The 22,856-nt window shown below is 40.0% G+C and overlaps 1 protein-coding gene across 1 annotated transcript; it reads right to left on the bottom strand.

The window, feature by feature from the left end:
• Window positions 1-1,427: 1,427 nt before the first annotated feature.
• LOC122822007 (sodium channel protein type 4 subunit alpha B-like) lies at window positions 1,428-19,051 on the bottom strand. The gene is given in 32 exon segments (XM_044100326.1): window positions 1,428-1,511; window positions 1,513-1,668; window positions 1,791-1,868; window positions 2,759-2,903; window positions 2,988-3,609; window positions 3,717-3,987; window positions 4,079-4,138; window positions 4,968-5,102; window positions 6,206-6,259; window positions 6,353-6,637; window positions 6,719-6,841; window positions 6,948-7,121; window positions 8,364-8,518; window positions 9,250-9,346; window positions 9,512-9,708; window positions 9,803-9,989; window positions 10,074-10,430; window positions 10,517-10,609; window positions 10,698-10,769; window positions 11,250-11,488; window positions 12,455-12,524; window positions 12,601-12,801; window positions 12,872-13,013; window positions 13,107-13,170; window positions 13,256-13,498; window positions 14,374-14,465; window positions 14,584-14,712; window positions 14,978-15,067; window positions 16,110-16,228; window positions 16,886-17,023; window positions 17,099-17,282; window positions 18,909-19,051. Coding segments are annotated over 31 exon segments (5,004 nt in total). The 5' UTR covers window positions 17,231-17,282; window positions 18,909-19,051.
• Window positions 19,052-22,856: the final 3,805 nt, after the last annotated feature.

Genomic DNA, 22,856 nt, shown 5'->3' on the forward strand with positions numbered 1-22,856 from the left:
AGAAAACACGACGACCAGCCATTACAGCTTTCTGTAGTGCACTAAAAATTACAGCAGAAGTACAATAACTTTTAATTTTCATAACTTCGGGACTTAATTGTCGTAATAATATTAATAAATACATATTCCAGTCTGTGCTTGCGTGTTGAACAAGTGCTAATAATATCCAAAATCTGGGTACAGTTTAAACAATGCGTTTAATGCCTACTGAAAAATAATGGTAGACAAAATTATGGATGAAATATTGGATAACTACCATAACAAGTGAAAGCTACATGCATTTCTGCAAACAACAACTGATACAGGATTTATGACAATGTAATTGTCCAATTGTAATTGGAGGGTATATTGTTAAATGCAACAAAATTCCATTAACGAACCAGTTAATGGCATGATTAGTTCCATGATTAGTTTACATGATTAGTTAGCTGAGCATGAATTAAAGGTGTAAAACCAGTTTCTTCAAGTAAGTTTAAAACTAAAAGAATAGGTAAATACTGTCCTTTACGCCCAAGACGACCACTAATTAAGGCATTACAAAGGTAGTTCATCTGGTGAGAAGTCGTACAATTCTTCTTTGTTTTTTTTGGTCATATGTCTTGCATTTAACAGAAACATCTGAAAAACAATGCACAGTTACAAAACAACACAATTGTCTATAAAAAAAATTAAAAACAGATATGAAGTTTATATGTTAATTAAAATGTTTCAACTTCTTGCTAAAATGGAAAAGTGTTTTAAATCAATACAACTCCTGTAAAATACAACTTTGGTGGAGTATCAAATCTTTCAAAAAGTATTCTGCTGCTTAAGCATGAGCTCTGTACATTTCAATTTGGTTTGAAGACAAACTAGACTCTATCAAAAATTTTAAAAATCTAACAGGTTGTCAGCAAAAAAATTAAAGCTAATGTACTTCATATGATTAGAACTTTTTTTTTTTAGTTTACTAGACCTCTGAAGTCCTTTTGTGCCATTGGAGGTGAAAATATTTTTAGAAATATTTGTAAAAGCTATACTTTTTTACTTTAACTCAAGTTAAGGAGTACAATCTGTACTTTCACTTTTATACTTTCTTGATATATATGAACATTTGAGCTGATATCAATATCCGATATAAAATCGCCACTATCGTATCTATTTCACTCGGCCAAGCACTTTGTTTGCCTTGTTGATGAAAATGTGCTATAGAAATAAAATTACTTTTACTCAAAAAATGCGACCACGCTGCTGACTACTAAACTAAACTATATAACTATAACAAAGCATTTCACCCACTACTTTAAATCAAATATGCAGTTTCGTTCTTACTTAACTCGCCAAAGTTAAGCGTTTCATCTTCCTAACTAGAAGTCAGTTTTTTCTCAGTTATAGGATATCTAAAGTTTGGAATTACTTTTCACATTTGGTAAAAGGCAGGCCTTCTGTTAAAGAGTTTTAACACTGTCTCAGTACAGCTGATCCATTGGTTTACAGAAAAATCCCTCTGTCTCTGGTGGAGACAGATTGTCCCCTGGCCGCCTGTCCCTCTGTCTTTTTCCTTTACTGGTAGGACTCCTTCTTGTTCATTTGCTGCTGAACGTGTCTCCTGTAGGCTCTCTGGATCGCTGTCGCTGCCATCTCCTCGTGTTTCTTTCGAAAGGTGCTGACGATTGGTCTTAAACTCTCCTGAAACAAGAAATACCTACATTAATGCAGTTGGATAAATTATCTTTTAAATATTATGTACTCTCTATAAAAAATAACTTAGATATGTCAAGACTGAAACAGAAATAAGATTTTGATAAAACCTCTGAAGCAATGTTGGCCATGAACTTCCACTCCACGGTAGACTTTAGTTCCTCCGTTGTCTGGGATTCACCAAAAACCTGAAATTATTACAAAAAGAATGTTAACAGAACAATCTGTCGCACTTTTTAGCTTCCAATTTTTACAGAAGTATAATTTTATTGTCACAAGATTTTTAACCACAAATTCAGACCAGTTGTAAGTTAAAACTTGATATTGATCAAAGAGAGCACACAGAATTGTATTGATTTCGTCTGGGAATCTATAAAATTACAGATCAATCTCAATCAATCAATTAGTCAATCAATGAAAGATATTCCTGACTTCATGTGTCCAAAGAATCGGTTTACCAATCACCTCTAAAAGATAAAGAAAGTTGTTGAAGGACAAGGTATGTGGTCTTCACAAAGCATGAATGATCTAGAAGATAACCAACTTTATACTGTCATTTCACCCTGACAGTATAAAAGTGGAGGCTTTGAAGGATTGCTACTTTACATTGCATTACACTATGCTATATTACGCTACGCTATTTTACGCTATGCTACGTTATACTACACCCCACAACACCGCAGTCACTAAGACACCCATCTCTAACTGCTGCAAAGGTCAGATGTCCTGCAAGTCCCAGCTACAGAAGCATATGCAAGTGTTATATCCTTACATTTCCTGCAAAAGTACAGGTTAGCATGGGTATTTTAAGCTCCGATCAGTCTTAAAGGAGCAGTAGTATGTGTTTCCCAGGCACATAGTGGCATTTTGTAGAATAATCAAATAACTCGATTCCCACCTCAAGTGTTTTCACACCTGATTGTCTGATAGACCTGGTTCATTTGCAACATTAGTCACATTTTCAACCGCTGGGTTTCTTTTTCACACTGCAATGTCAAGCAAACTAAACCCTTTGAGCAACCTGTTTACGGTCTGCAGCAATCTGCCTGCTATAGAAAAGATTATATGATGATGTTACCTCTTCAGAGAGAGCTAGCAGAACGTCCAGACAGTGGACCCTGTCTCCTTGAACCAAAGGCAGGTCCATTTGTAACAGGTTGATGGTGTTGGGTTTGGGAATCCTCAGAGGATACGGTAGAGCATCATAGAAATCTGACAACTCACTGTGAAACACATCAGATTACAATCAGGGTCACCAGGACAAGAAGCCAAGTCTTACAGGAGGTCATTCACCTGCTGAGACTCACCTGTAGTGAATAAATTGTGAAGCTTGTGGGTCAAACGTCTCCCAGGTTTTGTAGAACATATCAATGCCATTCTCAGATAGTGTGTTGGTGCTCTCCTCTGTGGCGACGTTAAATATCTCCAGGATGATGGCGATGTGTATATTGACCACCACCAGGAAGGACACAATGACATACAAAATCAAAAAGACAATGCCTGCTGCAGGGCTGCCACAGTTGCCCCTGACAGATGTGCCTGGGTTTTCAAAGTCTGGATCACAGTCTGGAGGTGTGTTCATGAGGGGATAGAGAAGACCATCCCATCCAGCTAATGTGGTGATTGTAAATATGGAGATCATACTGTTCCCAAAGGTTTCAAAGTTAATCATGTCATCCATCATGCTCCCTTTCTTCACATAAGCAAAATTAGACATCCCAAAGATGGAGAAGACAAACATGATGATGAAGAGGAGGATGCAAAGGTTGAATACAGCAGGAAGAGACTTTTTTAATGCAAACAACAACTTTCTAATTCCCTTAGCTCTGCGAATGAGACGAAGGATCAGGCCAATGCGAGCCAGTCGGATCACACGGAAGAGAGTGGGAGTAACAAAGTACTTCTCGATGATATCAGCAACAACAAAACCTGAGAAAGAGAAAGGACAGAGGAAAGGAAGGTAGAAATATATTCGTCTTTCTCTAATTGAAGCAAACGTTTGTTCAACAAAACCTTGAAATGTGCTTCCTGCTTACCAACAATAGACAGTATAACAACCACAAGGTCAAATATGTTCCATCCATCATAACAGTAGTGCTTTCGTAGAGCGATAATTTTGAGACAGCACTCTGTGCTGAAGATCATGATGAAAACGAGGTTGACCCAGTACAGGATTTCTTCCTTCTTTGGACTCTGCTCGTCTGTTTCCACCATCATCATCAGCGTATAAAAGCAGATCAACACCATGATGAGGATATCAAAAAACGGATTGGTCACAAGGTCGAAGATCAGACCCTGAAACTTGTTCTAGAGAGAAACAGAAGTCAAGTTGTTCAAAATTCGACCAATGTTAACGGTTTGGTTTTATTCAAGATCTACAGAAGATCTGGAAACATACTGTCGGTCGGGAAGGAGGCTCTCTGGGGATCCATTTTATCGGGGGTTCTATTTCTATAGAGTAAACACACAAACATAAATATTAAATGACTGACAGAGGGAAACAGAGAAAATTACTCATTATGGTTTATTAGCCATTTTTTCACTGCCAAGTCTCGATCTAACTGCTTACTATCTGGGTTGGTTGTACCCCAGTACATGAGGGACAGGTGCCTCACTGTTTTGGGCGGGTATCGAGTAAGCACCAGTTGTCGTCGGCTCGCCAGTGATGTTTGTTACAACACTCAGCAATGCAGCACTTCGAGCTTGTGGTAATATGAATTCAGATAATCCTAGAAATTTAATCAATTAAAATAATTCAGTTCAACTGATTATTTTTCCTATGCGTACAAATCTATCTATAGTGTGGCATTTAATTTTTTTTAAATGCTCAACCTTTTGGATTTTAGTGATGCAGTCAAAAGATGTACACCAATATTCACCAATATAAAATCCTAATTTGAATTTTGAATTCAAAGCAAATTTAGATTTGCAAAGAATAAAATGCACGATCGGCACAAAACTGTAACTCTGACAGACCAGAGCTGTTTTGTTTCTAGCTTCTTCATTGCTGTTGTTCATTAGAGAGTTGTGCTACTTATACAGTCATAATTACACTCCACCACACTGTGGTGCTCTTTTTCAGTCAATGACATGTCCACTGAACCTTTGTTCCTCAATTTGGACCAATCAATGAATGCCATCTGTGTCAATTAAATCGCTTCTGCGTGACTTTAAGTGTGTGTGAAAAATGGAGAACAGCTGCATGGGATCTGCTAATGGAGATGAATCTGGGGCAGAACCGTTTAGATCTGCTCTAATGGAGAAGCACCCATAGAGAAGAAACTTATCTTTGGTTTACGCTGGTTGTAGTTGATGAGTGAGGTGATGAAGAGGCAGAAAGGAAAGAAGGAGCCAAAGATGATGAAGCAGACAAAGTACATGTACATGTACAGGTTGTCCTCATACGTTGGCTGGGACTCCACCTAAATCCCGGTAACCAGGGACAACATAGAAGTTAATACACGGTCAACAGTTTTACCATGTTCAGCACCAATTCCAGTGCTAATAAAGCTATAGCATGAACATCAATAAATCATCAAGTCCTGGTGAAACTTGGCTGGGCGCTACAGCAGTCCAACAGTGGCCCACTGTGTGTTTGTGTTGAAAACTGTTAAAAGTTGACCGGAAATCTGAGAATATGACTAAGTAATTATGTTATTGGAAAATATAAAAAATTATTATTACCTACAGCATGGGTGCCCAAAGTTGGTCCTCGAGGGCCACCGTCCTGCACGTTTTCTCTCCCTGGTGGTACCAACAACCTTTTCAGCATGACAATGTTCTTCTTCTAATGAGCCATCACTTGATCCAGGTGCGTTAAACCAGGGAGAGAACTAAAACATGCAGGATGCCGACCCTCAGGGACCGACTTCGGGCACCCTTGACCTACAGAGTTTCAAACATAAAGAAAAATACACTTAATATAAATAGGGTTTTATTTGCACTGACGTCAAATCCCAATTAAGTAATCAGCCAGTGGACCGTAAAACAAACAACGTAATGCTGGGGATATTTCAAAGTAAAATAAATTAGATAAACTTTTACCTAAAATGGACAATGATGAGTATTTTTATGCTTAACTAAACACGCTTATGGTCCAAAATTTAAGTGTATTTTCAAAAATCCTACTTTTTGGTTTAGATATGTCTGCCTTGTTGCAGTATTTGAATTTGCTTACAGTGCTATAGTTGCAAATGATAAACTAATTGGATGAAAAACACTTATTTGTGATTGGCTGATGGTGTGGCTCATTTAAATAATGACAGTCCCGAGACCTTATGAGACATAAAATAATGGTGCCTTCAGTAATTCAGATACTTCCGATATTCATGCAAACTTGCTCAACAAGAGCACCTTCCAAACAGACGATTATGAGTGAAAAGTGGCGTGGATAATCCATTATAAAATTTACAGGTGCATGACCAGGCACCACAATATGGAAACTGTCCAACAGGTTTATGATATACTGGGGGAAACGCTAAGCAAGACCAGGAACTGTACCAGCACCAGTACGAGAAGTTCTGACCTCTCTGGAGTCCACCGCTGAATACATGATGTCCATCCAGCCTTTAAATGTGGCCTGAAGAAAACAAAAACAGCAATTTTTCAAATTTCAAACCATGTGAGTTCAGTAAATCGGTATATTTCCCTTAATGTTGGATTTCTAACTGACCACTTGCAGCAGAGACAGGTAGCCCATCCCAACGTTGTCAAAGTTCATCTTTGTGTTCTTCCAGCGGACCTCGGAGAAGCCTTTCTCAATCAGATCGAGACACTGGGTTTTATTATTGACTTCCTCAGGAGAGAAAAACTCCTCTGATGTTTCGTTGAAGCAGTAATAAAACTTCCCTGCAAACAGGTTCACACCCATGATGCTAAAGATGAGCCAGAGGACCAGACAGATTAGCAGCACGTTGAAGGTGGAGGGGATGGCACCAACCAATTCATTAACCACCACCTGCAGGCCAGTAGATATAGCAGCAGTGAGTGAAATGCTAAAATCATTCAGACAGTAAACTATTTAAACTGCCAGTCTTACCCTCAAGACCTCAAAGCAAGACAAGACTCTAAACGGTCTCAATGCTCTCAGAGTCCTCAGAGATTGTATAGCTCCCAGCTCAGAGTATCCCAGGATGCTTGCAGACAGTAACACCAGAGACACCTGAAAAACAACTTCTGTAGATGAGCTAAATCTTTACAGGAAGGCTATTGGTGAAGATATGAAGGAGTGTATATGCCTTAATAGAAAGATTAATCACAGTTCTTACATCTGCAATGAGGAAATCCAGCCAGCACCAGGCATTGGAGAAGAAGGTTTTACAGCCGTAGGCACCCAACTTGAGAATTATCTCCACCACAAACACAAAGTTGAAGACATGATCTGCATATTCCAGAATTATCTTGAGGTCCCGGCGCTGCTCAATGTAGATGTCCTCAAAGGCCTGTTAACAATATTTGGTGTTACCAGCTGGACAATTAGTGCATTAGCAGGTTTTTAATGGAAATCTCATTCATTTAATCTGTTACGGTTTGATATTCACAACTGTCATCTAGTAGTGTCAGAGATAAGTGCCAAATGGAAGACACATTGGAGTGAGGATGTTCTATCAGACCCATGTTCTGAGAATTGGTACCAAGCCCTATTGAAAATCACAGAAGAAATTTAATTTAAAGAAGGCTGACCTGAGAGCCAATAGTGAACCTACAACAAGACTAAGAAATAAAAAATATCCTGAACATTTGTTGATACAGATAAGCCCAAAGTTATTCATACCCCAGGCATATTTAGGTCTACAATACGGTACACCGCTGGTGTTGTCATTGGTTACGAATCACAAATCTCCATGACTAGTTAAAATCTGTGACTTCAATTATGGCCCCTCTCTAAAATCTCGTATAACTGCCTGTTATAATTGTTCAAACACCAAATATACCTCAATATGTATGAATGCGTGCAGTGGGAACTAGGGGTGCACAGATTGCAGTTTTCTGGACAATCACAAATTACCGATTTTTAAAAAGCCTGGAATGCCAATTTCTATTTTGGTCAATACCCATTTTTTCGGTCTAAAATATTGATAAATATAGCAAGAAAGTCACTGCAATAGTGGGGTGACAAAAGAGGACAGTGGGAGATTTTTTAGATCTTTGCTGAGGTAGGTAGGTTTAGGTCCGATAAATCTGTGCACCCCAGGTGGGAAACCTCTTAGCATTCCTGCAGAAGGTAAGATCTGCAGTCTTCCATATACAGACAATCAGTTCCAAAGAAAAGGAATGCTGCTCCTGGGTTGGGTGCTTTGGAAACTCCAGCCAATAAAAAAATCAAGTAGCATTTAATCGTAGATTTTCCATCACACAGAAAAATAGAGGGATCAGATGGGTCTTAGTTTGCTGTTATTTGTTTTTATAACATTCTATTTTTTAGAAGGGGTTAATAGAGTCAAATCATCTCACCTGTGTCTGTTTAGCAGCCATGTTAGTAGTCACACTGTCAGCCATGCTTGTAGTCCACAGCTAGCCATGCCAACCATCAGATTAGTTTGCTCAAACCTGCTCAGCCCCATTGAACCAACCAATAAAACAAGCCTCAGAGTAAAACCCTGAGATGTTAAAGACATCAACACATCAACAACAAGGGATTAGATCAGCTAAAATTATCTTAAACATTGTTTGATGGAGTTTACCAAGGCTGCACTGCTCAGCAGGATCACGATGATGATGAATGACTTAAAGTACTTGGACTCTACGATGGTGATGCAAGTTTTCCTGATATACAACCAGATCCTTCCTATGCTCTTGGATGTGTCTATATCCAGGCATGGACAGCGACTGTAACACTCTGAAATAAAAACATACAGTTTAGTTTAAAAATATTATTGTTTATGGGCTGAACGACTGGATAGAATGGGTCTTCACACTGCTGTTAAAATACCAGCTGAGGACCTGTTCACACAAAGACAGTTTTAGCTGTGTCCACAAAAGGATTTTGTCAGTTACAGTCGTTACAGTTGCAACGTCTGTAACTTGCAATAATGTCTGCTTCCATTATTGCACAATGGAAGCAGATAAAGAAGCATACTGAACTGCACTGATGTACATTGTACTCCTCAGTGGGAACAAGGAAACATGGCATACGCATATGTCTAAATCAACACAATAATGACTTGATGAAAAGAAATGTGAAACTGTGGAGGAGGATTTCCCCCAGAAAACCTGCTAAGCCCAGTGGTAGGGGCACGATGGCAGCCCACCAGCCCACTGCTTTTATGTTCAGAAGTGTCCCTGAACCTGCCTCAGGCCAGTTCAATACCTCAACTATAATCTTTACTACAACCTTTACTGTCAGTGTTACTGGTGCATAAAAACCTTAAACAAACAATGCTTCATCTGTTGGGGAAGCAGGTAAAGCCTGATGGCCCATCAGACTTATAATACAGTGGGGCATTGTTTGAACTATTTCTGCAAATAACTCAATGTTCTTATTCTATAGATAATCCACTGGCCCCAGTTAATTTTAAATTCAATGATCACATTCTAAGGTAGGAGACATTTTTCTGTCGGTGCACTTACTTTCTGTGAAACAATCATCAGGAGTGTCTTCTACCTCTTTTATTATTGAGATTACAGGAAATTTCTCGACGTCGCTGCAGTCCAAAGACTTATCACCCTAAAGCAAAGACAGACCTTAGCATGAACAACATACAGTATTTATTAAGAGGTTCTTCCTGAATGCATTTAAAAGGCTTGAGAGGCATTTATTCTCTATGAATATAAATGGAAACCACTACAGCACAATCAAGTCTGTAACAGAAACAAAAACCTCAAATTTTACTTGTGCAAGCTGTTCATCTTGGTCTTCCTCCTCATTATCTTCATCATTTTTATTTTCAGATATCTCAGAATCAGACTTGGCTTCAGAGCAGATTTTGGTTACTTTGGGGTCTTGGACTTTTACCACCGACTGCTCTGAATTCACGATTGTCAGAGGTAAAACTTCCTTTGATTTGTCACCTTCTTCACAGGTTGCATCTAAAATCATAAAATACAAAGAAAAAAATAACTATGAGGACCAAAAGAAAAACCTTAAACTAATGTTTATGCTTTAACAAGTATCTGTTCCCACCATTTACATCTGAGTTTACATTTGTTTTCTTTCCCACCAAAGTCCAGAACCAGGCCTTGGTCCTTGCTGTACACCTGCTGATCCGGTTTATCACAATCTGGAGATTGTTTTCTTCTTCATCTTCTGTAACTGCAAGATTATCCCCACTGAATGAGCTTAGCAGCAAGGCCAGGAACAGATTCAAAACCTGAAGCAATGTCAGAAACATATTCATATCCTGAAAGTGTTTAACAATTGACCAAACTCGGAATAGAAAGAGAATTAGACCTACCAATAGTTTTCCAATCACCAGTAGCATCATGTAGACAATCAGACACATGGGCTTCCCTGCAACTTGCATACAGTCCCACATTGTCTCAATCCACTCGCCACACAGAATCCTGAACATGACGAGGAAGGCATGAAAAAAGCTGGTCATGCGCCAGCGAGGAAGCTTACAGTCCGCGTCAATGTGACAGACATGATCTTTGTAGCTCTTTTCAAACAACTGCATTCCAAATACAGTGAAGATGAAGACAATGATGGCAAGAACCAGCGTCAAGTTCCCCAGGGCTCTCAAAGAGTTGCGGATAATCTTTGTCAACACCTTGAAAGCCGGCCACGACTTGGCTAGCTTAAACACTCTTATCTGGACATGGCAAACAAAGACATTAGGACAGAGTAATACAGAAGCAAGGTCACTTTTTAATCATGCTGAGAAAATGATGAACGGACCAATCTGAGGGGCAGCCACACAGTTACATTAGCCAGCACTAGATCCAACAGACTCATGGTGACGATGATGCTGTCAAAGATATTCCAGCCTTTCTGTAACCAAGACAACAAGAGACTGTAACCACAGGAGTTTCTGCACACCATCACAACTATGCCATTAGTTTTGAAATGTAATCCTGACCTGAAAGTAATGATATGGATCCATCGCCATAATTTTGAGAACCATCTCAGCTGTTAAGATCCCTGTAAGCACCTGGGGGTCAAATATCACACGTTAGATAATTTCTCTACCTCTTAAACACTAACATTACAAACTTGTTAGCCTAATGTCTTTCTCTAATCCTAATGCCAGAACCTGCTACCCTGTTACCCTGACCTATTGACATGTCAGCTCTATCTCCCACGTAAACATCTTACCCAAACCTGCAACTCAAACTTGCCATCACAACCTGTTACCTAAACCCACAATTCAAGTCTGTTATCACGACCTAGCACCCCGTCACTCACTCTCCTTTTACCTTAACATCCCACCGTAACCCAACAGAATAACCTGTTACCTGAGTTTATATGTGCTGGTGAAAGTGTCTGAACCTGCTATGTTAGTGTTTGGTTCTAACTCACACAAAATTAAATAACTTCATTTAAATATTACACCGAAACAAAACATCTGTCTTTGTTTGGACTTGGCCTCAGTACTTGCACTCTGACTCAGTTTCTCTTCTCTGTTACTGACCAGGTTTCCAATGCTGATAAGCTCCGCCAGCCCCTCAGTCATCGGATAGTGTTGAGTGGCCATCAAGATAGTGAGGAGGACAATGCACATGGTGATGGCGACGTCCACAAATGGATCCATGACAGTAGAATGCAGAAGCTTTTTCAACCATCTCCAACAGCCACAACAATCCCACTTCAGGAAGGTGTCAGCAAAGACGTGCCAGCGTGAAGAACGTGGCGTCTGGTTGTCCTCTAGGTCTGAAACATAAAGCTGCTGAGTAAGTTAACATTTACATCCCATTCTCAGGATAATTAAGCACCAGGTACAGCTTTTTTTATTCTTAACTTGCTTATTGTTGCTCTTCGGTTTATTTAATCTTTGGTTGTTCCAGAAAATGTAAGGTAAATCTAACTGAATGGCAAAGTTCAGTTAGATTCAGTTAGATCACAAGTACTCAAGTTTTTGAGTACTTGTAATTGAAATGAAGCCAGTTGACAAATGACTGATTTCATAGATATCCCCCACCTTGACCAAGCTAAAGTAGGGTGGACTTCTTTCCTTTTAACAAGAAGAAACCTCCTGCTGAACCAGAATAATACGAATAATACGAGTGCAAGAAATAGAAGTCCAGTGTTGGACTTCCAGCAATGGAATAATGGCAAGAGGTTCAGCAGGAAGAAGAATCTCAGTGATGTCATGAAAACTTATATCAGGGAAAAACCATCTTCCTCTTTCACTTATTGCTTGGGAGGGCAGCCTTGCAGAGAAGGCATACTGCTTTAAACCCTTCCGACAGAGAGAACGCCCTCTACATGTCCCAGGAGCTTTGGGTCCTTTATTAGGTATTTTGTTCAATGGCCATGAACCTTGAGCCTAATTTTATTCAGAAATCTGCAGAAGGAACCTTATAAATGCAGGTTGTGTAGATTTTTTATTTATTTAATTATCACTGTAATTGTAATTGTATATTTGGGAAATGTTTTTTGTGTTTATTCCATAATTGTGGCTTCACCTGTGACTTTAAAATCTATGACTCAGTCAACAATCAACGAGACTGAACTAGTTGGCTAATATTTTTGTTGAGGTCTTGCCCTATCTCAGTAGTTTAAATATAAATGACTTAATTTATAAATAATTGCCCTAAGCAATTATTACAGTTATTTATATCCTAAACTAGACACCTATTGCTGCGCAACACCAAAATAATCAGTGTGTTTGTGTACCATCCCTGGTAGCATCTTCCTCATGTGATGCGGAGCCGTTTTTCTCCGAGGGCGCCGCCCTCTGGACCGTCTGATGTAAAGAAAACAAACAAACATTCAGCTTTGTACTGAAACGTGATGGAAGCTTTCTCTCCATCACATTGTACCTTCTCTTCTCTCTTCTTTAACTCCTTAAGGATGCGGGCATACTCCTTTTCTCTTTGTTTGGCCTTGACGATGTTTGCCCTGTTTTGCTCAGCGTACGCCATGAGAACCACGGCCAGGATGAGATTAATGAGGTAGAAGGAACCAAGGAAGATGACGACCACGAAGAAGATGGTGTAGATTTTACCTGCCGCTCGCAGCGTCTATGTAGACAGACAGAGGTGAGAAGATGCTGGGACCAGCCTCAGCATTAGGGAGTTGTAGGGTACTGACCAGGTGGAAGAGATTTTCCCAGAAGTCCTGAGTCATGAGTCTGAACAGAGACAGAAACGCCCAGCTGAAACCGTCGTAGCTGGTATACCCGTAGTTTGGGTTTCTCCCTGCCTTCAGACACATGTATCCATCTGGACAGGTCCTGGATACACCATCATCATCATTATCACCATCATCATCATTATCACCATAATCAATAATGTTAATAATAATAGTAATATTTACGTAAACCTACCCTGCATCAGAGCTGTTTCCACACAGCAGGGCATCAAGTTGACCAGGTAGGTAGTAATAATTGTCTGTGAGACACAAGGACAGGTTGATGTTTGCATCTGAGCAGGTGGTTGATTAGGATTTCTGAGGTAAAATACTTCGACATGCTACCTGAGTTGTTAATGTGCGTGTAGAAATCGAAGTCGTTGTTTTCGTGGAAACTGATGTTGAAGGCTCCCTCTGAAGTGTCGTTGCGTAACAGCGGTGAGATCAGAACACATTTTTGTCTGAGGTTTCCCATGAATAGCTGAAGGCCAATCAGAGCAAAGACACTGAGAAAAAAGAGGGTCAGAATCATGGCATCACGCAGCTTCTTCACTGACTGGATGAGAGCGCCAAAGATTGTCCTTAAACCTGCAGAGAAAGTTACAGAACAATTAGTTAGAAATAGTCAGTTAATCATGTAGGGTTTAATTTATGAATGATCTGGTTTTTTTCTAGGTGCAGTTGTATGTAAAAAAAAAAAAATCTAAAATGATCTGTACAAAGCAGTGATGATATGCTTAGCCACATTATATAATTTATCCACAGGTTGTTTATATGGCTTCTGGAAAACATGCTGCCCTAAACTGATAATTGGTGAACATTTTGTGAAACGGCTGTTCTGATCAAAATCAAAATCAAATCAAATCAAACTTTATTTGTATAGCACATTTCAGCAGCAAGGCATTTCAAAGTGCTTGCTGATGCAGGGTCGGTTTAAATGTCTTGGATTTATTTACAGAAAGTAAGAGAATATTGTTGTTGAGCTTTTCTGCAGAGTATTTGAATTCACCGGATAATTCAGGGGTGTTGTGAGTTTGGTGAGTTTCACGCTGTGCGCTAACGAGGGTAGCTTTTAATGCTAATGATGATCTGGTGAACTGTGTCACTGTGTACATCTCCTGGCAGGACACCAACTACAGGCTGCTACGCCACATAGTGGAGTCTCTCTGATTGGTTGATGCTCCAAATCCAGCTGCAATAGTTCAGATTTTCCAGCTCCAGCATCGGCCATCTTGTAGCTGCGCTCAAAGTGCTTCAAGCGTGCAACGCCAGATGCATAAAATGCTAAAAATGCTCAGCGAGACGAGCCGTAGATCTGCGTCCACATAGACTTTGCATGTAAATCAAACACCCCCGACACCCAAATTGTATTCGGACTGAACGCAGCATTTATTCTGTCAGTCGCAACAAGATCACGACTCCCACAACTAGGCATGCTTCTGTAATGATACAGACATACTGACCAGAGAATACTGTGATGATTTTCAGGATTCGAAGAACTCTGAATGGCCTCAGTGCTGATACATTTCCAAAGTGGACAAACTCTGCAAGGTATCTGCAAAACAGAGACACTCCTCATTATCTTCTCATTTATCTTCAGCATCGTGACGAAGTTACTAATATCAACAAATCTGAGTGGGATGCAATCTGTCCAGGAATGTTTTAATTCTTACATTATGTTGATGACAATAAACTCCAGCCAGTTCCACGGGTCTCTGAGGTAGGTGAAGTCTCCCACACAGAACCCTCTGGATAAAACTTTGATGATTACCTCAAACGTGTAGATCACCATGACCACATATCTGTCCAACAACAGGAAGACATGATCTGAGACAAGACCCCAACATATTCAGCATCTGTTTACATTTTCTGCAAAGGTCATAGATCAATACGGATGCACTGAACTGAAAATATGGGCTGATATTATGGCAAATGACCAATATTAACTGATATTATATATATATTATGGTAGAAATGAGCTTCCATAAACTGAGCCTATGTGTTTCGGTGTGTGTGTGTGTGTGTGTGTGTGTGTGTGTGTGTGCGTGTGTGTGTGTGTGTGCTTACTCCACCGTCTTGCTCCATGCTGGAGGGTCACTCATGGTCATGAACACACAGTCAGTCAGGATAGTCGCCATGATGAAAAAACTGAATAAAGTTTTAGTTTTAAGGAAAAGGATCATTTTTCAGCTCAACAGGAACCCTTCAGCTGCTAAATAATCTTTCAGTGGGTTCTGAAAGCTGATTGGTTACTCTAAGTCTTTCAGGTTTCTTGGTTCTGGCTCTATTCCAGTTCTGCCCCTAGTTCTCCTGTGACTTTGATTCTGACTCCATTCTGGCTGTTTTGTGGTTTATTACAGGTCTGTTGCGGTTTAATTCTCACTCTTACCTGGTTCTGTTTTGGCTCCATTGTTTAGGGATTGTTATTATTTGTTGTGGCTCTGCTCATGTTTTTCATAATAGAGCACAATAATATATCACACCTCTACAAACTTACAGTAGATGGTCTCCATAATGCTTTCAGTTGTGACCAACGTTCTAGAGGTAAAGTCGGTTAAACGTTCCTGAAATGCGTCGGTCCAAAACTGCAGTTTTATGTGACGTTCCTATCACAACTCTGCAGAATTTACCATGGAAAGTTTTTGCAATGTATTTATGTCAGTTGGTCAACTGATGATTAGAGCTCATTACTATCATCTTCTGTCTATTTCCTTTGGTCTTCAGCATGTCCATTTATCTGAAATAACATCAGAAATCAAAACCATGTTTCTTTTGACAGGAACAACCTACACTGCAAAAACACAGATCTTATCACGCATTTTGGGTCTAATTTCTAGTGCAAGTATTTTAGTTCACTTGAAAAAAGGTAAAAATAGTTTACAAGTGACGTTTCAACAGTATTTAGGAGCTTATTTAAAGTCAATAATTTCTAAATATTGATGAAAATATTCCTGTTCCATTGGGCAGATTATTTCTCATGTAACAAATCTGCTAAATCTCGCTGAACAGTTACCTGTAAGTTAGTTTTGTCTTACTTCAAGTGTATTAAGATACTTGCTCTAGAAACTAGACAAATTTTATTCAGCAAGGTTTTGTGTTTTTCAGTGTGCTAGTGCTCTCTTTAAAATTTAACTATTGGCTTATTAAGAAAAGTGTTGTCAAGAGAACCATAGTTACATGATTAAGGCATAAAGGATATGAATGGATGAGGATCCTGATGGAGAAGATCCTCAGAGAGTTGAAGGGACTCAGCAGGTAGCAAGCTGGTTCGGCGTTGAACCTGTAGATGATTTTTCCTTTACTGAGAACGATAAAAGTCTGCAAAGACGCAGAGGAAAAACAGAATTACATCCTAATTCAACTCAAATCATTTATTTGTATAAACCAAAACCAGAGTTATTTTCAACTTTGAAAGTAACTTTATTCAGGTTGACTGAAAACCATCACAGGTAATTTAATTGCATATGAAGTGAGTCAATTTGTTGGACCAACTAAACCTGAAAAGTTACTTTTGATACTGTTTGATATTTATTGATTATTGTGGAGGAAAATAAATATGTTTTGGGTAAAAAGAAAAGTTTTTTTTCCAGTTGCTATAAAATAACTTAAACTTGGTGAAAAGTTAAAGATTGAGTTTTGTGCTTTTATTTTCTGATGTGCACACAGTAGAAAGCTACACAATTATGATCGGTCTTCAGTGTGGAAATTTAGGACAGGGGTGCCCAAAGTCGGTGCTCAAGGGCCGGCATCCTGCATGTTTTAGTTCCCTCCCTGGTGGTACCAACAACCTTTTCAGCATGTCAGTGTTCTTCTTAGGCCTTCTAACGAGCCATCATTGGATCCAGGTGCAGGACATGCAGGATGCCGGCCCCTGATTTAGGACTTTGAGATTTTGGAACTGCTCCACATTCGGCTCTGATTTTTTTTAAGAGAACTGTTTCCGAATTCTCCGAAAATATTAATGGAAAGTGACACCTTGTGTGATTGGTAGAAAGGGTCCATGTCCTCCAATGGGATGTTGAGAAACTTCTGGGCCTGGTCTCCGTAAAACAACGGGAGGGGCTTCCCATCCTCCAGATCACCTGCTGGTTTGGGAAGATACTTCTTTGCTATCTGTAAGAGAGAAACCAGTCAGATCAGGATTAGGGTTTGTTATTGTCACATAGTTCTCTGATTGATTATCCATACCTTGATGTTCTTATCCTTTCTGATTTGCTGCTGCTTCGCTTCAGCTTCATGCTTTCGCTGAATTTTCTCCAGTGAGGCTGGTGTGAAGCATCTAAACACCTCCGTACCAACAGGGGGCAGCAGAGGGACCATATTGGCATTTTCGAGTACCACCCGAACTTCTGTGTTGCGTAGCAACCGCCTCCTGAGAAAAGGAACAGAAAGGGTTTAAAATATCCCATAATATTCATGTTGGTGCGGTTTTCCAATAAAAGACCGAACAAAAGAAATAAGTCGAAGAACGTCAACAAAAACTTAAACATGAAGAAAGGAAAGGAGTGGCTAATTTTATTGATGCTATTGCAGCCAATAGAAGAGGATGCTTTAGTCCTTCCTGGATCGCAGATAACACTGATCACCTGATTCATCTGATCACATGACTCTCGTTTACTCGTGTAATTTAAGATATGGAGTTCGTGGAGATCTGTCGACTGGTCAGTCCAGTTTTGGTGTAGTAGCTACGGTTCTGATGGGTTTGGTCGAATATGCAGCTCAGTTCTCGTATGGTCAGTTCGGTTTTGGTGTGATTGGTTCATTTGCGTCTCATGACAGTACAGCACCCACTCGAATAAAAACACTTGGTGACACAGAGAGCATTTTTAGATCTCATATTGTTTGGGAATATAAGAGATCGCTTTGTCTCTGCCAGAAGTCGCAGTGAGGATTGTCAGTGAGGAAAATAGGAATTTTGTTTCTCTGGCCAGATGTGGATTGTGAAATCACTGCAGATCCCTTCTGATTCAAAATAACAGGAAATGACAAGGGAGTGAGACGTTCAAGAAGACAAAGTTTCAGTTGTTCTGATATACAACAGATGTTCACCAGTGATGAACCTTCCTGCTGTGTTTTCTCCCACGAGCAGCTTCTGATCAGAAACAGCTACACCACCTTGGATGCAATTGTATTTCAACTCATGGTGTGAAATTATGGAAAAAGTTAAATGAGGAGTTAAAACAAAGTTACAATTTAATACAATTTAAAAGGAAATATTAGACATATGGAAATATGTGTGTGAGTTAGCCCTAATGTGTAAATTGAGGCTAACGCATATGAATGAGTGTGGGTATGGATGTATGGATGAATACATTTAGACATATCTAAACCCAGATAAAATGGAAACTTAATTAACCTATGTTTATTTATTTTTTTTATTTGATAACGAGGGTCCATCTGAAACTATGGCATGAGTTTATGGGGTAGGAGTTCATAAGTTTTACTTCTTCCTGCTCCTTTTCGAGCTTGTTAAGATTATTGTAGTAGAAAAATATGTCTTTTGCATTCCCTGTGCATGTGTGTGATTTTACACTTCTATCATGTTTGAAATAAATAAAATTCATTCAAATAAATTCATTAATTCATCCATTCATTCAAAGCAGAATTAGTAGTTTATGAAAGAAAGCTTAGGTTGAGTTCTGGTAAAATTTACCCAAGTTTGTCCCCATGGTAACAAAACCCTCTCATACTCCATTGCAAGTTAGACTTTTCCAAAATCAAGGTAAATAATCTTGCTCAGAGATGAAGACAGAGATTTTCCCTGATATGTTACATCAGACACCTGCATCATTTAATGCCATTTTCATCACGGAGCTCCTAGTCTGCCCCCCTTTTCTTCTCAGTTAACATTTTAGACAGTTTCTTTTTGTCCGCGCTGAGGCCTGCACTGATTCCAGTTGGAGGTTAAGATAAATCACTTCAAAATCCCTGCACATGCTCTTTAATATCGCCTCAGTCAGGAAGCAGAAACTGTAACTATAGTGCAGAGGAAACTCACCAAACAAAACTCCCAGACTCAAGGATTTGTAGATATACAAAGAAAAGTAAAGGAAAATTTATCAAAAGCAAAAAATGGTTGCAATTCCAGGGATATCCTTAAAAACCACCTCCTTAAAAAGTGTCAACAAGTCTAGGAGTCTGTCTAACATTTGTTTTCTAAGCTTTTATATGAGTAAATATGCATGATTAACATAAAGGAGGGATTACAACGAAATATGAGAATTGAAGGCAGAGTCTCTGAGCTGATGTACAGGGTGCTGGTTTCTCAATACCTAATCCTGCTGCCTTATATGGAGTTTCTGTCCATCTGTTCTGGCCGTATCTCACTTCCACCCATCTACTTGGATACGAGTTGTGGGAAGATACTCAGTCTGTGACTCCATAACTCCCACTTCTTATTCAGCTCCCTCTCTGTGGCCTCTCCTTCAACAAAAGCAGCTTTATCCAGATGTCAGAAGAGCACCTATAGATTCCAAAAGCTGATAGTCACTTGGTTTGTTTTTAAATCTCCACACTCTGGTTTATAACACTGACATGTGAAGGGTATCGGGTACTGTCATGATTGTGGGGCTACTGGGGCGTGCTGTGGTGGCGTAGGGGGTAGCGTGACCCACATTTGGAGGCCTTGAGTCCTCGACGCGGCCGCCGCGGGTTCGATCCCTGGACCAGGCAACATTTGCTGCATGTCTTTCCCTCTTTCTCTCCCCCTTTCTTTTCAGTCTACTGTCATATAAGGGACACTAGAGCCCACAAAAGACCCCCTGAAGGGGAAAAAAAAAATAAATGATTGTGGGGCTACGGCATCTGAGTGAAGTTGCCCCCCCACCTTCTTCAAATAAGACAAAATTGGTGACATTCAACTCGACTATGTTTGGGTTGAAGTTTTGAAGTTTTAATATCTTCAAAACCAAAGTTTTGAAGATATTAAAGTTTAAAGGTCAAAACTTTAAACCTAATCTGAAATTAGACATTAGTCCTAAACCTAATCCATAGCCCAAAAACAGGACCTCTGCTTTGGGCCCCATAAGAAGCTGTCGCTCCTCATAACGCAGCATTTGTTGAAAAAAATCGTCCTTACAATGTATCAAGTACAAGGCCATACACATTCACACACCTCATTCCTTGGTACAGTGTGTTCCTACATGGCTGTCATACAACTTCCCCTCACATCCCTCTAACTTCCTCTGACCTCTTCAACATCCCTCCTTCCTTCCTTAATTTAATCTGTTGATGGTTTCTCTGAAAAACATCCTCCAATCGTCTCGTTAGGGTTCAAAATAAGTTCTAGGGATATTCACTTGTGGAGAAAACACGATTCAACATCGAAGCCACATAACTACCTGGGAAATGCCGCAAGCTTAAACCTTGCGCCTCCCCATGGACAAGTTTGTGTGGCATTGTGTGTTGGGGTACCGTCAAGAAGATAATAAACTATGGCGGCACATGCCTGTTTGTTTTGTTTGTATCTACCCAGAATGCCCTGCACCATAGTCCACTTCCTGTCTTGGAGCGGTCTCCACTTCAGCTGCTATTCACTTACGCACCAGATTTCATTTCAACTGAACCAAATCAAAGGTCTTTAGGGCTGTTTTCACACCTGTTAATTTGGTGGACCTGCTCCTTTAAGAAATAATGTCATATTAGTAATACTTTGCCTGCATAATATCAAATTATCCAGAAGACAACTATCAGACGCACACTCAGTGTAGGAGACCGAGGCTGTGCCAAAGCAGGGATTCATTTGCGTGCAACAGTTTCATAGAAAAAAACCTACGGCTACATTAAAGATTATATTTACATTTTTTTTAACCTTTGCAGCTTTCATCCAGTTTGAAGAAACAATCTTAAAGGGTTTCTGCGCACTAAATAGAAAGCCCAGGAGTTTTTATTCCTCATCACTCAGAGGGAACATGCTAATAACACCAACATGCTCCCAGAGAACCGCTGTTCCTTTTCTCTGGGATGTTGCTTCACATACTCATGCATGTGAGAGTATTTGTAGATGGCAGAATGCTGGCAGACGAGGTCAGAAATGTTTGGCATTTCCTGCCTTGGTCTTTACAGTACAACTTGTTTCCTTGGTGATGCAACCCACTGACTTCCCATCTCCAGCAGTCACTGGGTGAGAAACAGACCTGAGACAGCTTACAAGTCCATGACTGAGACCCCCAGGACAAATTATAATACATGATGCACACACTCACACCTAAGGACTAAATCACCTGAAAGTCTTCTGGGATGAAGCCGCAGTTCCCAGAGAGAACACGTGCATGCATGGGGAGAACATCCAGTATCCATGCAGAAAGACTCATATCATGATACATCACATGACCACGTCACATAAAAACCTATGAATTCAGATGAAGTCTGGACCAGTTTAGTGGTTCAACTGGACTCCACTTTGACACCCCTGCTTTGTCTTTTTGACAATTAAATCCATTTTACCTTCAACAACTTTATGCTCATGCTAGTCAGACAATCTGGAAATCAGAGGCAATGATTCCCAACAAACCTTCAGCTTGATGAGGTCTGGATAAAATCACTGATTCACAGACAACTCCTTCTCTTTCCTTCTGCTGAAGCCAAATATCTGCAGTATAAACAGCCAAGCAAAGTATTTGTGCTGAACTGATCCAACACCATGTGTATCAACCAGCTGCAGATGGCGTTCTCAGGAGGGTTGTCATCTCTAAATGCTGGAGTTGGATTTTGCTGCGCTTGCCTCTGAGGTGGCGTGAGAGACAAACACTCTGACAGTCCATGCCTGTTTCCCCAGCTTCCCTTGGAAATCTCTGTGGAGAGAAACGATCCGCAGTGTAGAACTGCTGCCAAACAGGAACACACACACACACACACACATTCACACACAGACTATGTGCTGCAATCACATGTGTGTTGGAGAGACTCCAGATCAGTTTTGCCTCTGAAGCATAAAACTTTAGGTCTGCTGGAGCAAAAACAGCAAAAAACCTTCTGAGAGTTTATTCAAACTCTACTTGGGACTTCATGTCAGGAAGAAGTTACTCAGACGGGAAACATTTGTCTTCTTATTGGAACACGCAAAATGTTCTGAGAAAGTTATAAATGTGTTGTTCAGTTAACAGAAAGCAATTGAAAACAACTCAACTGTTAAAAATATCTGAGCTCTTAATGCTATGTAGAATATTTCTATCTCCACATGTTTCAGATGAGCATCACATTCCCATGCCGTTTTTAATTTTAAAAATTAAATCTTGTTTAAATCTTGTTTAGGACTGCACAGTTGGTAGAGCTGCTGCCTTGCAGCAAGAAGGTCCTGGGTTCGATTCCCGGCCCGGGGTCTTTCTGCATGGAGTTTGCATGTTCTCCCTGTGCATGGTGGGTTCTCTCCGGGTTCTCCGGCTTCCTCCCACAGTCCAAAAACATGACTGTCAGGTTAATTGGGTTCTCTAAATTCTCCCTAGGTGTGAGTGTGTGTGTGGTTGTGTGTCCTGTGTGTCTCTGTGTTGCCCTGCGACAGACTGGCGACCTTTCCAGGGTGAAACCCGCCTCTCGCCCGGAACGTAGCTGGAGAGGAACCAGCAACCCTCCTGACCCCATTAGGGACAAAGGGTCCCTTTGTCCCTAATAAGAAAATGGATGGATGGGTGGAATCTTGTTTAATTATCTTAGAAGCGCGTCCACTTCTTAACATATTTGTATATTTTGCAATTAGGTTAACTGTTTTAACTGTTTTATCCTGGAGATAACGGAACAATTCCATCCTGATTAATTATATTACATCAAATTAGACTGAATTTACCAATATAACTGAATTCTGGTTAATGGAAGAACTGCAGTAAATCTGTGTTTCCTGCTCAACATTAAATGGAGGGCAAATGGTACAAACAAACAAATGGTCTTCTGTTCCTTGAAGCGAGTTTGCTTCGCTAAATAGGGCTCTTGTTTTTTCTTGTTTCTGCATTTT

The sequence above is a fragment of the Gambusia affinis genome, linkage group LG19 (assembly GCF_019740435.1).
Source record: "Gambusia affinis linkage group LG19, SWU_Gaff_1.0, whole genome shotgun sequence".
Classification (NCBI taxonomy): Eukaryota; Metazoa; Chordata; class Actinopteri; order Cyprinodontiformes; family Poeciliidae; genus Gambusia; species Gambusia affinis.